This window comes from Nothobranchius furzeri, chromosome 3 (assembly GCF_043380555.1).
Source record: "Nothobranchius furzeri strain GRZ-AD chromosome 3, NfurGRZ-RIMD1, whole genome shotgun sequence".
In the NCBI taxonomy this organism is placed as follows: domain Eukaryota; kingdom Metazoa; phylum Chordata; class Actinopteri; order Cyprinodontiformes; family Nothobranchiidae; genus Nothobranchius; species Nothobranchius furzeri.
Genome location: NC_091743.1, coordinates 88,256,087 through 88,271,216, shown reverse-complemented (window position 1 = coordinate 88,271,216; position 15,130 = coordinate 88,256,087). Strand labels below are relative to the sequence as shown.

General features: G+C 44.3%; 1 protein-coding gene across 1 annotated transcript in view; it reads left to right on the top strand.

The window, feature by feature from the left end:
* Positions 1–15,090, top strand: part of LOC107384765 (glycogen phosphorylase, muscle form) — a 28,337-nt gene extending 13,247 nt beyond the window's left edge. The window contains exons 10-20 of the mRNA XM_054733712.2: positions 672–818; positions 3,392–3,555; positions 3,634–3,748; positions 7,133–7,234; positions 8,522–8,669; positions 8,743–8,801; positions 9,119–9,260; positions 9,348–9,555; positions 10,489–10,623; positions 10,704–10,770; positions 14,120–15,090. Of these exons, the coding sequence (XP_054589687.1) occupies positions 672–818; positions 3,392–3,555; positions 3,634–3,748; positions 7,133–7,234; positions 8,522–8,669; positions 8,743–8,801; positions 9,119–9,260; positions 9,348–9,555; positions 10,489–10,623; positions 10,704–10,770; positions 14,120–14,269 (1,437 nt within the window). The 3' untranslated portion in view covers positions 14,270–15,090. The remainder of the gene's footprint in view (positions 1–671; positions 819–3,391; positions 3,556–3,633; positions 3,749–7,132; positions 7,235–8,521; positions 8,670–8,742; positions 8,802–9,118; positions 9,261–9,347; positions 9,556–10,488; positions 10,624–10,703; positions 10,771–14,119) is intronic.
* Positions 15,091–15,130: the final 40 nt, after the last annotated feature.

Here is a 15,130-nt window from a genome sequence, read left to right as displayed (position 1 = left end):
GAAGGTTTATGGAGGTAGTCACACTTACTTTTTCCATGGATTAGTCTCTGATTGCTGATCTGGGCCACTTCACTTGGCCCTCAGCTTTCTGTCGGACCACGAGGACCATCTGTCCATCGAATGACGACGGAATTGTTTGTTTACTCGCAATCAGATTAGGCACAAGCACCCAACGAGATTTACATCTTTTCACCTTAGAATGAGACGCTAGCTCCTGCCTGTCTCAACGCACAGAATCTGATCCACTGAGAGGCGTGTAAAGTCCTCTTGGTGGGAGGCTGAGCTCAGGCTCCAGGCTTGTTTTGAATGTCCACCACATGGGTGGCTTCAAGAGGTCCAGGTGTGTTTATCTGTATCATTTTCTCAGTTTTTTTAATATATATATATATATATATATCTATATATATATATATATAGATATATATATATATATATATATATATATATATATATATATATATATAAATCAAGTTAACCAAAGCTACTGAATCAACGTTGTTTTTGGAGTGTATTCGTGACTACAGTAAAGACGAAGAAGAAGAAGAAAGGATTTCTTATGTAGCACAAGGTCGTAATAAAAATGTGGAATGAAAGAGCCGGGGTACATCGGTTTATTGTCAGTTAAAGTAAAAGCTATGCTAGCGTTTAGCCGCTGCTTGCTCTGTGTCCAGGCCTGGGACATCGTGGTTCGTACCTGTGCCTACACCAACCACACCGTCCTGCCCGAGGCTCTGGAGCGCTGGCCGGTTGACCTGTTCCGAAACCTGCTGCCGCGACACCTGGAGATCATCTACGAGATCAACAGGCGGCATCTGGAGGTATTAACGAGAACCTGTCACATGAATTATTTGACTCTACACTGGTTAAACTGGTGAGCAGATACACACAGAGGTGTGGTCTCGAGTCGCATGGCTTGGAATCGAGTCAGACTCGAGTCATTACTTTATTGACTTCTGACTTGACTTGATAAAATCTATAAAGACTTAGGACTTGACTCGGACTTGAACGCCAATGACTTGCGACTTGAATCGACTTGCATCTGTTCACTCGGTGACTTGAGCATATTTGATATTTTAGCACAAAAGTGGCCCGACATGGACAAAAGTCATAAATCATTCTTCGTTCTGGGTGTGATGTTGTTCTGCAGCAGCGCTTTGTTTAGTTTCTGCTGTTTGAGGATTCACTTTTATTCAAATGAAACTTTATTTCTGGAATTTATTTATTATCATCATCATTAAATAGAAGTTGGACAGATGACTTGATTATGACTTGAAAATTCAAAGTTAAGGACTTGGACTTCCACATCATTGACTTTGGACTTGATTTGTCTGTCTTTGACTTGGACTTGACTCGAGACTTGACTGGAAAGACTTGCGACTTGCAAAGCAGTGACTTGGTCACACCTCTGCAGACACAGTCATCGTAGTTAGATAACTGTTGATGGAGGCGGGGGAAAGAGGAGGTTCTAGCTAAAGCCCCTCATGGAGGGGGCCATCGACTAGCACACTGCAGCTAACCACTAATACATTCTCTCTCTCCTGATAATAACTTTACTTTCCTTGACGTTGGATGTGCTACTACTAGTTTACCCGTTTAATTATAGATTCACTAGGATAAATACAATAAAGTTTATCTCTCGCCAAACAGAATATTTACTAAGAAATCACAATGTAACCATAGAAACACTACTTGGTATACGTGTGTGTGTGTGTGTGTGTGTGTGTGTGTGTGTGTGTGTGTGTGTGTGTGTGTGTGTGTGTGTGTGTGTGTGTGTGTGTGTGTGTGTGCGTGCGCGCACGTGCGTGCGTGCGTGTGCGTGTGTGTGTTCTGTCTTCTGGATCCCCAGTGAGTCGTGGAGGATGGCTGCTTATACTGAGCCAGGATTCTCTGGAGGTTTCTTCCTGTTAAAAGGGAGTTTTCCTCTCCACTGTCGCTATATGCTTGCTTAGTATGAGGATTGCTGTAAAGACTCTGACACTAGTCAGCAACTCGATGCAACCTGCTGGGTTCCTTATATAGGAAACATTATTTCTGATTGGCTTAATGAACTGACCTGGATTGGAATGTTTATTATGTGAAGTGCCTTGAGACGACTCTTGTCGTGATTTGGTGCTTTATAAATAAACTTGAATTGAATTGAATTGATCCCGGCGGGCCGACTCTGAACCCTGATGGTGGTCCTCGTGGAGCTCGGTTCTCCTCGTGGACGGTCAGATGCAGAGGAACTACACAGTTCTCTGCTAGAATGAACTAGCCAGAACAAAACTCAGGTTTTACTGAATTAATTTATAAACTTGAATGAAAAATATGTTGCCTGGAGTAAAAGTCATTTTGTTAAAAAAAAAAACTAAGTATCAATCATTTGTAAAACAAAACTGACATAACATGGAGGATCTTCTGTGTTGCATTCAGTGACTGCCGTATATCCTGGCTCCATAAGATGCTGCCTTTGAGCACCTTGTTAGATCTTCTGTATGTGATCCCTGGGTCTAGCAGTCCCGTCCTGCGGAGGTCCAGCGGCCCCACGGTCTTTTAAGTCTTCTGTTTTTACGGCACGGAGAATCAGCACCCTGGAGAGCAGCATTTCAGCCACGCTCGGCTGGTTCAGGACCGTGGAGAGCGGCACGCGGTGGATCCTCGCCGGAGCGGATCTGCGCTTAATGAACAGCTTTTAAATACTGGTGCTTGTCACCCGTTCGAGGAGGGTGTCAGATACAGACTGGTGCTCTCCACGTAGACACAGAGCGTTAGAGCTCGTCTGGTCCTTAAGAGACTTAGTGGGTTACATTCCCTTTTGTAGTAAGCTCAAAGAGCTACTCAGAGCGTTAGAGCTCTTTTTGTCCCTAGAGACTTTGTTTGTGGGTGCAATTTCTTTTGTGTCAAGCTCTACCGAACTACACTGAGCTTTAGAAGCTCTTTATGAGACTTTTGTTTGCTCTTAGAAGTTTTTATGAGCACTAACTGCTTTTGGCCTTAACTGGTTATTTCCTGTTGGCTTCCTCAGTCTAGCTTTTAATTCTACCCTCGTTTCTACTCCGTTGTGTTTTATAGCAACCTCTTTTAGTTGGATTCCTGATCTTTAGTTTAGGTTTTGCCCTCTACCTTTTGTAGAGGGGCTCTTTATGTTAATAACCCGTTTTCTAACCAGAGGCTACGCCTGCTTTTCATTAAGGTGTGGTGTGTTAACTTTGTGTTGCCCTCTTCCCGATCTCCTGGCCTGGAAAGAGGCGCAACACTGTATGATCAAGTGGTTTCCATGGGAGCAGGAAAACCTTTAGACAGCAGAAATGTTCAGTTACTGAACTACTTTTGTTCTTTCTACTGTTTGATGAACTGAATTTTCTCTAAGGGTTGTTTAATGGTCTGTGTGTGTTGCTCTTTGACCCTCCAGCGCATCGGCAAACTTTATCCCGGAGACTTTGACCGTCTCCGCAGGATGTCCCTGATCGAAGAAGGGGACATCAAGAAAATCAACATGGCTCACCTGTGTATTGTGGGGTCCCATGCCGTTAATGGAGTGGCCCGCATCCACTCAGAAATCATCAAGAACACCGTGTAAAAGATTAAAACCCAAATGAAGATGTTTGTGTTTTTAGTGTTTATGTTCTGACCAGAACAACCCTTCTTCTGCAGGTTCAAAGATTTCTACGATATCGACCCTCAGAAGTTTCAGAACAAGACCAACGGTATCACACCCAGGAGGTGGCTGGTCATGTGCAACCCCGGCCTTGCTGAGGTCATTGCTGAGGTGTGTTCTGCTTTAAACACAATAACTTAATGATATCGTTGTGAGGTGAGGATGCCTCCTGGTAGGGATGGGTACCTTTGACATTTGAATCGATTCGGTACTAATTCCCGGTACCTAGGAATCGATACCGGTACATAACGGTACCAATTTTAGATACTTTTGAGTGTTTAATATTTTAATTCTCTTTTATAATTAAATATATATTTTTCTCAATTTATAACCATGTTTGATAAATATCAGGATAAATAACATACAACTGTTTGTATTTTAACATCGTCCTTGTAGTTTTATAAGCTGATAATTAAACTGAAGCAAACATCTTTACTGTGAACTAAATTTACTGTGTATCTTCATTCCTTTTGCCGTCCTTTTTACTTTGATTTTTTCTACTGGGAAGTTAGAATTTCCGAGGTGAAAGTGAACGCACCATTAGCTGATAACAATGGCGGCAATGGAAGCTAACATATCAAGCTAACGTTATCGTAAACAGTTTATTTAGCTGCTGGAGCAGATTAAAACGATGATGCCTCACACTTAGATCGTTGTCACTGGTTTCATCTTCACCCAATCACCCGTCGCATTTAGTGAAGTGAAGCCAAACTAGAGCGCGTTCATGTTCTTCTTGTCGGAAATTCGGAGTTCCGAGGAGAAAGCAAACGCACCATTAGTGAAACAGAAGCTAACATATCAAGCTAACGTTATCTTAAACATTTTATTTACCTACCGGAGCAGATTAAGATGAGGATGTCTCACTTAGATCGTTGTCGCTGGTTTCATCATCACCCAGTTACCCATCACATTTAGTGAAGTGGACCCAAGCTTTAGCGTGCGTTCTTTCTACCATGCTGCTCTGTTTACAACTGGCTCGCAGCGACCGACGACATAACGCTCTTGCGCATGCGCAGCTGTCTAGGCAAGTTCTCGTTATGAAGGACGGGTACCGAAACGAGGCACCGTTTCAAATGACGTGAAATGGTGCTCGGTCGGTACCTTAAAAAGTACCGAATTCGGTACCCATCCCTACGGCTCCTGGACGCCTCCCTGGTGTGGTCTTCTGGGCACGTTCAACTGGGAGAAGATCTAAGGGAGGACCCAGGACACACTGGAGGGACTACGTCTCTCAGCTGGCCAGGGAACACCTTTGGATTCCCCCGGAGGAGCTGGCCCAAGTAGCTGGGGAGAGGGAAGTCTGTGCCTCTCTGCATAGGCTGCTAGAGATCCAAGCTTTAGGTCATTATTTCCCAGACTAAGTTTGCAACAGTTCAGAAACGATGAGGCTGAAATGTGGATATATTTACAAGTGAAACTGGAAAAATAAGTTTAAGGTGCAAAAGTCTGTTTAATTTAGTTCTACTTAGACTGAGAGACCATCTAAAGGCTCAGGAACCCTTTGCAGGTGTTGTAAATCCGTTAGCTGATTAGAGTGTGACACTTTCAGCCTAGAATATCGAACCTTTTCACAATATTCTAATTCAGGGGCGCTCAGTCCTGGTCCTGGAGGGCCGGTATCCAACAGGTTTTAGTTTTAACCCTGCTTCAATCAGCAGGTGATTAACCGGCTTCTGCAGAGCCTGGTGAGCTGCTGCTCAAGTGTGTTGGAGCAGAGAAACCACTAAAACTAATGGATACTAGCCCTCCAGGACCAGGCCTGGGCACCCCCGTTCTAACTGTTTGAGATGTTGAATGTGGGGTTTTCGTAAGCTCTAAGCCACAATCATCACAATTATAACAAGTAAAGGCTTGAAATATCTGGATATGCATATAATGAGTCCATCTCATATTTTAGTTTTATTCTTTTAAGTTGAATTACTGAAATGAATGAACTTTTTCATCATGTCTGAGTTTCACCCTTCAGAGTGAAGCCGTAGGACTCAGTTTGCTTCATTTCCCATCTGGACGATCTACGTCAGCATTCTGTTTCCCGATCCTTGTCTGCCTTTAACCGATAATGCTCCATCACACCGAGCACAGGCATGTGTACTCTGCTCTTCGCTGGCTGCGCCTGTAGATTCAGCAGCTCTGTAGGCTTACGGATGACACCACCAAAGAGGCTGAAACATGAAAACAGAGGGGCTTTAAAGGGACATTATGGAAGTGTGACAGCCAAAACATGTATAGAAATAATAAATGTCTTCTTCATACATTCTCCTGCAATGCCCTGGTCCTGTAGAATGAGCCCTGGCATTTTTACTGTGATTGCCTGTTTTTCTGTAAAATCACAGAAAAAGAGAGATGCTCGGGTCGAGCAGGCTGCTTCATGCGCGTTCACGCTCAGGCATCGCCCGTAGCATTTGCTATCCGTAGCTTTAGCAGCAGAGAGAGAGGCAGTGCCACTTTGTCGCTGTTCCTAACGCCTAGTGACAAAGCTAGCTACATTTCTGAGGACCCTTAGCTACTTTCTGTAGAACTTTCTTCTAGATATTTCCTGCAAATTAGCAACAAAATAGCCATTTTCACTCCGAACCGTTCTTTGAACGTTGTTTCAGCTGTCATCAAGGATATAAATGTTACAGATACAATTAGATGTCACTGGCGCTTTAGCTCACCTAGTAAGATGTCTGACTCTCATGCAGGAGACCTGGGTTTGATTCTGGATGTGAACATAGTTTATTTAAAGTTTCTTTTTTACATTAATGGTATATTTTTTTACAGTAAGATGCCCAAATTTTTATTTGAGACTCGCCAAACGGCATTGAATTCACAGATAAAAAAGATGTGGGTTCAACTTTCATTTTGGAACAATTTTTCAAGCAAGGGAAGGGAATGATCTGAGCATGCAGGAGGACTGACCCATCATAAACCTTTGTCGGCTGTGCTGAAGAGAAAGCTACAGAACCAAATTATTTAATTAATTAGCTGCGAGTTCTCCTGTCCTCTGTCCTCCGGGCCACACACACACACACACACACGCACGCACGCACGCACGCACGCACGCACGCACACACACACACACACACACACACACACGGGACTGTCTCAGCTGTTATTTTCATTAAGGAGTGTGCACGTACAGCATGCGCGCCTCGTGCACGAGCCTACTATTGAAGCTGCCGTTACGCTTTTGGCCTGAGGGGGCGATCACGAGCATAAAAATTCAAAACTCCGTAAAGTCCCTTTAAACAGCGGTCTGTGTCTCGATGCAATCAAAACAAAAATAAATAAAAAGACACACACACACCTCTGCATAATACATAGCAACTAGAATACTTAGAATCAAGTGAAACTGCTGTTTTGGTTCAAAGCAGAAGTTTCACAAATGGGCTCTTTGGTGTTTTTTCCACTGAGATGATTTTCTGAGGAAAGCTCAGCAGAATAGAGATGAAAACTTGAATATTTGCAAATAAAATAAGCAAACTGAAACCTGTCGGCCTCTTTCCCTTTCAGAGGATTGGAGAGAACTACATCCGTGACCTGGACCAGCTGAAGAAGCTTTTGGACTTTGTAGATGATGATGCCTTCATCAGAGATGTGGCAAAGATCAAGCAAGTGAGTGTTTTTGTTTCAGTGGAAGTTGTAATGAGTTAATTTACATGTTATTTAATGAGCCATAAGACATAAGATTCCATAGTAAATATGAAATCACCCTTATGGATCTGTGAGGTTATTTTAAACCAGAAGATTGGAACTTTTTATTGCAGGGATTAGATAACAGCCTCGTATTCACTCAGAGACAACAGAAGAGAGAGTCGAGTTTAAAAGTTTAAAGATTTATTACTAAACCAATTAAACTAGACTAACTTTAACACTAAATGTATGGTGTAACTAAGGTGGATGAGACGAAGGATGGTGTGATGTGGAATGTTGCTCAGAACCAGCAAATCTGAAGAAGCGATTAGTTCTGATGGGCATTGAAGGTGATGTCTTCGCGCTAAGCTTTGGTTAGGAGATTCATAAACACATTCAACGCCATTCTGTTGGCCTACATACCCTTAGCAGAAGTCCCCGTTAGATCAGGAATGTCGAGGTCCAGCTTGACTTTCTCTGGAACTGGAGCCGGTAGGAAAAGCAACGGTTGCCGACCACCAGTCTTGAGATACTTACGGGTCACGACAGTTTTGTTGGCATCTAGCGAGATCCAAACCTGGGTCGTGTTGGTTCAGCTTTTATTCTGAAAGGAACCGTTGCAGCAGGTGGAACAGCAACAGATTTTATCCAGCTTGTCGTTGGTTGTTTTGGCTGAAGAGGAAAGTTACGGATTGGCCACTCCGACAACTTCTCTAGAACGCTTTGAACTGGCGTTAGAGATGACGTGGGCATAGTTTTATACTTCGGATGTTTTGGTTTATGGTCGAATGAAAAGATGACAGATTTACCAAACACCACCAAAACCATGCCTCCATCAGATCTGGCAGATTCTGATTGCATCAGTAAAGCAATGTGTCATGTTTTAATGCTACATGAGATCAGTCCTAGTGGAAACATTTAAAGTCATATTATTATATTCTATAGGATTATAATAAAGTAATTAATATTTTCATTTCACAGATTGGTCACATCTTATTATTGACTAACACTTTGTTTGATTAGCTTTATTAAAATAGAGTTCTTTGATTAATTAAAAGGAGTGAGTCCTTTCTTCATTCTTCTGTTGGGCTGGAAAGAAGCAGTTTAGAACAAATGCATGAGACCTTGAGGCCATATCTCATGCAGACTAGTTCTGTCTCAGAGGAGAGGGGGAGATGACTTTTGATGGAAAACACTCATTTCATTCTGTTACAAAGTGAAACTTATTGTCCTTTTTGATATCCTTTGTCCTTCTGCTCAACTTTAAAGGAGAATAAGCTGAAGTTTGCTGCCCACCTGGAGGAACACTACAAGGTGAAGATCAACCCCAACTCCATGTTTGATCTCCAGGTGAAGAGGATCCACGAGTATAAAAGGCAGCTGCTGAACTGCCTGCACATCATCACACTGTACAACCGTGAGTGCTGCCGAAGAATGAGCAATCAGATTTGTTTCCATGACAACATGGGATGTCTTTCTTCCTAAATTAGGCATCAAGAAGGAACCCAACAAGCTGTGGACCCCTCGAACCATCATGATTGGAGGAAAGGTGAGCTCCACACACGCGAGACTAGATGTTACCGCGAGGAAGCAGATTTACGTCACTGATATTTCTGAGGGTCCAGAAGCAACCCTGACATGGAGCTGAACCAAGTGAAGCCCGGATCTCAAACACGCCAAACCTTGACTCGGTGCACACATTAGTGATTAGCCATGGCAGCCATCTTACTTCTCCAGTGGTGGCGTCTAGTTTTGTTCAATCCTTTCTGTGATTGGATGTTTAACTAACATGCACACCTGATGCTACGTTAGCACAGTCCTATAGCTGCTGGTCTTTTCCAACATGTGGGCCCTGTCGGTTTCCAGGCTGCTCCGGGTTACCACACAGCCAAAATGATCATCAAGCTGATCACATCCATCGGTGATATTGTAAACAATGACCCTGTGGTGGGAGATCGCCTTAAGGTCATCTTCCTGGAGAACTACAGAGTCACTCTGGCTGAGAAAGGTAATCGTTTATGCTGGTGGAGCTGCTAGTGTTGGACAGTTCAAGCCTCATATCGTATCCAAAGCTAAGGTTTCTTTTTCTGTGCAGTTATTCCTGCATCAGACCTGTCTGAGCAGATCTCCACCGCTGGCACCGAGGCTTCTGGCACTGGAAACATGAAATTCATGCTGAACGGGGCCCTCACCATCGGCACCATGGATGGAGCCAATGTGGAGATGGCAGAAGAGGCTGGAGAGGAAAACATGTTCATATTTGGCATGAGGGTGGAAGATGTGGATGCTCTGGATAAGAAAGGGTGAGTATTTTCCGAAACTGCGCTGCTCTGGGCGGCTGCATGTTGGAGTAGATCTGCTGACTTCATGTAAGTTTAGCCTTTTCTTGGGCATATTTGCTTCTAGTTTCTCAAGAAAAACTGTATTTTTTTTTGGACACTTTACTTTTCTGTTTCTGGTGCTGTGAAGCTCGGAGGATTTTTACTGCTATTTTTTAGCTTTTCTCACTTTTTGAGCATTTGTTATGATGCGTAACCATGGCAACAAGCTGGTTTACAATCGGGAGCAGCTGATTAACATTGGAAAGGCTGAAATAAAACCTCAACTGAAGCCACAAATCCCAAATGAGCTAAAACACAAGAAGCGAGGGTGCAGAGCGGGAGCAAAACGGAGACAGAGAAAGAGGAAATTCAAACCATCTCTTCCATCGATCATAATGGGCAATGTGAGATCACTGGCCAACAAGATGGAGGAACTCCAAGCCCTTTCAAGGACTCAGCCAGAGTTTCGGCAGTTTCGGAACCGCTGGAAGAGATAATGCAAAGAAGGATTCTCCAGAGAATCAAGAAGATGATGGACAACCCTGAGCGTTCTCTTCACAAGACTGTCCGACAACGGAAGAGTGTCTTCAGTCAGAGGCTTCTTCAGTTTGGCTGCAACACTGACCGCTACTGGAGATCCTTCCTGCCAACAGCCATTGTAATATACAACAACTCTTTGATGACTTGATTATTATTATTATTCTGAGCTACTACAGCAATCAGTTTCCCTCTGGGATTAATAAAGTATTTTTGAATTGAATTGAATTGAATTGTATCATAGAGATGAAATCACCAAAGTCGGTCTGACCTAGGTCCTCAGAGGTACATCACCCACAGGTGACTGCTTACAGGAGAATATGTGTGCTGGTTTAGTTGATTGACTGAATGGCTACACAACCGCTCTGCTGTCCTCAGCTATGATGCAGTGTCGTACTACAACCGACTCCCAGAGCTGAAGCAGGCCATAGATCAGATATCCGGAGGTTTCTTCAGCCCAGCTCAGCCGGGCCTTTTCAAAGACCTGGTCAACATGCTGATGCACCATGACAGGTCAGAGCCTGCTCAGAGTCCAGAGCCTGTGTTGACACGCATCCGTCCTGTTAAACAGCTACTGTGCATCTGCTCTGCAGGTTCAAAGTGTTTGCAGACTATGAAGACTACATCAAATGTCAAGAGAAAGTCAGCGCTCTCTACAAGGTCAGTAGGTCAACAGGAAGCCAGCTTCAGTGGCCCTCGGGCAGGCCGATTATGTTTCGTCCTCATCTGTAACTAAACACACACACACACACACACACACGGATCACAGTGACATTAAAGTAAACGTGACCCAGCGGGTGGGTGGGTGGATTTGGTCTTACGGGGTTTTTGTTTTACTTAAAGTTGTTTAAATTCCGTTAAATAAAAGGTTCCTCATCAGAAACCAGACCAGCCATGCTGCAGGTCGTCCATCACTCCTCTCAGAGATGGAGCCAGATGCTGCGACACAATCGGCTTGTTTTCTAAAGATAAAGGTAACTTCATTATCTGAAGGAGGCTTAGCTTGTGATGTGGAGGAAAAGCCGTCCAGTAGGTTAATGACCATTTGCACGTGACGTCACGCCACTCGTGGCCACCCCCTTCCCCATGATGGACGGCAAAAAGACAGTTTACACCCGTAGAAACTCCAGTGAAGGTAGTAAAAACAAGCCAGTTTGTAGCCTTTCATCCCTTTTATTAGCTGATTTGACAGTAAAATGGGTTTAGCTTGCTGCGTGGTCGGCTGCACTAACAGACGAGGACATAAACTCAGCTCGTTTTGTTTTTAATAACTTTGATGGAGACTGAGGACGGAGATGAACTGCAGCGATCAATGAAGCGGACTAGCAGCCCTCAGATTTGCAGCGAGCATGTTTTTACCGGGTAAGATTAACGCTCATTTATTTCACGAGGAAGACAGGGACAGGGATAAATGTGATGTGTTTATGCTAGTTATTGATAATCCTGATGGACGGGTATTTCACCACGGAGGCTGTGAGCCGTACACTGTAGTGTAAAGCGAGACAATTATTAACAATATTAAAGCTCCGATGTACGATTACGTGTGTTAAAATTACGTTATTTATTTATATGAGCGTCGGCGTTCAGAGATCTTCTCATTCCGGTGTGAGAGCAGCAGCTGAACCCGGTAACACCACCAGAAACAGAAGCTGGTAGGGATCCGGACTTTTTAACAATCAGCTTTGGTGTAAAGTGAAACGCTGTTTACAACATAAAGTTATAAATCCAGAGGGGTGAATTTAGGCAAAGTCAGCAACATGTTTACATCGGTGAACAGCTGCAGAGAGAACGTAAGCTAACGTTGGTAAGCTAGTTAGCATACCGCTCTCTATGAGCCCCCCGCTAGATGCGCTACTTCTTCTGATAACTGAACTGGGCATGAACTAGTTGAAGGAATGCTGGAGAAGTTTTGTTTCTGTTTTGATCGCAAAAACAATTTCAGGCTCTACTTTTCCCTTTGTTTAGTACTCGTGTCGCTCACTGTTTACATGCTTTTGCCGTCCACCATGGTGGACCCACGTGATTAGGTGACGTTGGTACAAAGGGTCAGTTAGCAGAGTTTCCCAACCCTGGTCCTCACACGTCCTGCATGTTCTCCATGTTGCCCTGTTAAAGACCATTAAAGCTATTTCATGAACGTGACAACACTGTGACTCAGCCTTGTTTAGTCCCTGCAGAGGTTCCTCCCCCGCTGCCTGATACATCACAAGATAAACAAAAGCGCAGCGCTAAAGGGCTGGAATAAAGCTACACGAAATAACACAAAATCAACACCAAAAGGGTGAGCAAAGTCTCTCATTAAATGAGGACACACTGTCTACTATTATCAATGTAAACAAAATTACCACTCAGGTGTCAAAGCAGACAAATACCACTCAGGTAATGAAACTGGAAGTACCACTCGGGTAACACACGAGACTTTAACGTCTTGAACAAGGAGAGAGAGGAGAGTTAACACCTCCGTGCCAACGCCCAACTGATGTCTCTCGGAATGGGGGCAGGAGCGTGAGGCATTTGCTGATGTCAAAGTGGGGTGTAGTAAACGTAGAACCAAGCTGAGTCTCTGGTTCCGGTCGGTCATCCCCAAGGGGCGGCAAAATGGCGGCGTCTGAGCCCTCGGCTGGTTGAAACGTCCGAACAGCGGCAGGATCGATTTTCCTGCTCTGTAGAGTGAGTTCAAGTTCTCGAAGTCTGATGTCAGCGTCCAATCTTTTAATTTCCAGCTCATGTCGAAGTTTTCTCTCTAGAGCACGTTCCTCGGCCTCGATGCGTAAACGAGCCAGTCTAAGCTTCAGGCGAGCGCCGGTTAGTGGAGAAGACGAAGGGCTCTGATGAGGCGAAGAGGACCCCGAGGAGCAGGCTTCTTTTGGCTTCTCCATTCTCTCTTCTTCTTTGTGGGTCACCGGCGGTGACGGTGGGCGTGACACAGGTTCTGAAGGCGGCGGAAGTATCTCCTGGGAAACCAGGTAATCCAGGACGAATTGACGTAAGGCGTCTTTGGTCAGCTGCTTGGGGACGAGCAGACTGAAGTGGGCGGCAACCTGCTGCAGGTCGGATTTCCTACAACTCTCCAGCAGCCGGCGCGATGGAGCCTCCACAAATGCCTGTACGTCAAAGGACGACATAGCCTCTGTTTCGCCTCTAAGAGAATAATAAAAAAAGTTTGTGTCAAACACAGTACAAGTGGTAAATGTAAAAACGGGTTGTAGATGTTATAAATAACAATAAATCCCGGACGAGCCCCCACTCTTTTATGTATCTGTATCAGGCAGCGGGGTAGGAACCTCTGCAGAGACTAAACAAGGCTGAGTCACAGTGTTATCACGTTCATGAAATAGCTTTAAACGATTTACACGGCAAGTCATGGTTTTCTTCCTCATTAGAGGAGTCCTGATCACATAGTTGCATTCGTTTTGCCTGGAGAGAATCTCAAAAGGACCCTCGAACTTTGGAGACAGAGAAGAACCCACAACAGGATTCAATAGCAAAACCTGGTCTCCAGGGTTTCCCTGCTGCCACACACCTGACCTACTTGAATGAGGCATCTGCAGCACTTGATGTCCTCCTGAGGAGCCAATGTAAATCAGGTGTGCTGATGCAGAGACGTGGAAAACATGCAGGACAGTGGTCCCTGAGGACCAGGGTTGGGAACCACTGGGCTTTAGTAACCAGCTCAGTGGCCTAATGGTATGAGAGTCCACTCTGAGACTGGGAGATCGGGGTTCAAATCCACGGCCGGGTCATACCAAACGGGTACCAACGGCTTCCTGCTTGACGGTCAGTATTGAGGGGTTGGATTGGGGTTTAAACCACCAAATGGTTCCTGAGGGCAGCAGCTGCTGCAGCTCTCTGCTCCCCAGGGGATGGGGAAGTGTGTGACGACTAATGGGATTTTAACTTAACCCTTACAAAAACAACGTGAGTTTAAATCTGTTTAAGGTCATCAATCTTATTTTCAAACCAAACTTATGACATCTTCTGATGTGGGCCCTCTCCACTTTGTTAACAGAACCCCAAAGAGTGGACCAAGAAGGTGATCCGTAACATCGCTGGCTGTGGTAAGTTCTCCAGTGATCGCACCATTTCCCAGTATGCCAGGGAGATCTGGGGGATTGAACCCAGTTTGGAGAAGATTGCCGCCCCAGACGATCCTCGCTAAAGAACGACCACTGCTTCCTTCACAACACGCTCCAGCCTGCAGACCAGCCCTGTAGCTCCTCACTTTGCACTGTGGCTTTAGCCTTCTCTTCTTCTTCATTTTGCACTTACTGGGATTGGAAATACGTACTTCAGTTTTCGCACTCTTGCCTATTTTGAATCCATGCAGAGTTTTTGTCTTTTGAGACAATGTTTTACTGAATGAAAGCATTTATTGAGTCCTAGATGTTTTAAGCATAGTGGATTAAAAATATTACATTTAACTGATAAAGATGGACTTCTTGATTAGTCTCTAACCAAACTTGAACCATAACAAGAATCCATCAGAACGCAGATTAACCTGAGCGCTGTGGTTCCATGAGAAGGGACCGAGGATGTGGCCGCGTCGCTCTGAAGGAAGACACTTTTCCATGTTTCTAGAGCATCGATATTTATATTAATATTTATTTTGACTGAGATGTGTTTTATGGTGTTAGCTGAATGTATTTTGTTCTAATATTAGCTTTAATATAATGATAGAGGAGCACGCCATCACAGATGGAGTTGTTGTTGTAATCTCAGCATGTTTGTGAGCTTCGTGTTTTTGTCTTTTCCTGAAAGTGATGCGTGTTAGAAAACGAGAGGGCCTGAAACACGGCTGGTGAAGGGGAACACGTGTGTATTCTGTGTGAAACATAGATTAACGTGTACTGTAACTTCATTGATGTACTGTAACTGTATCATCCTGCTCTCCTGCTGCCTGCACATGCCTGTCTGACTTATGTGGAGCTCATTTAACTGTCAGTCTTTTATTTAGTTCAGTAAATAAACCTGATGAGTGTGTTTGCTGCGTCGTTTCTGCAGCTCGGTCAAACTCAACAAA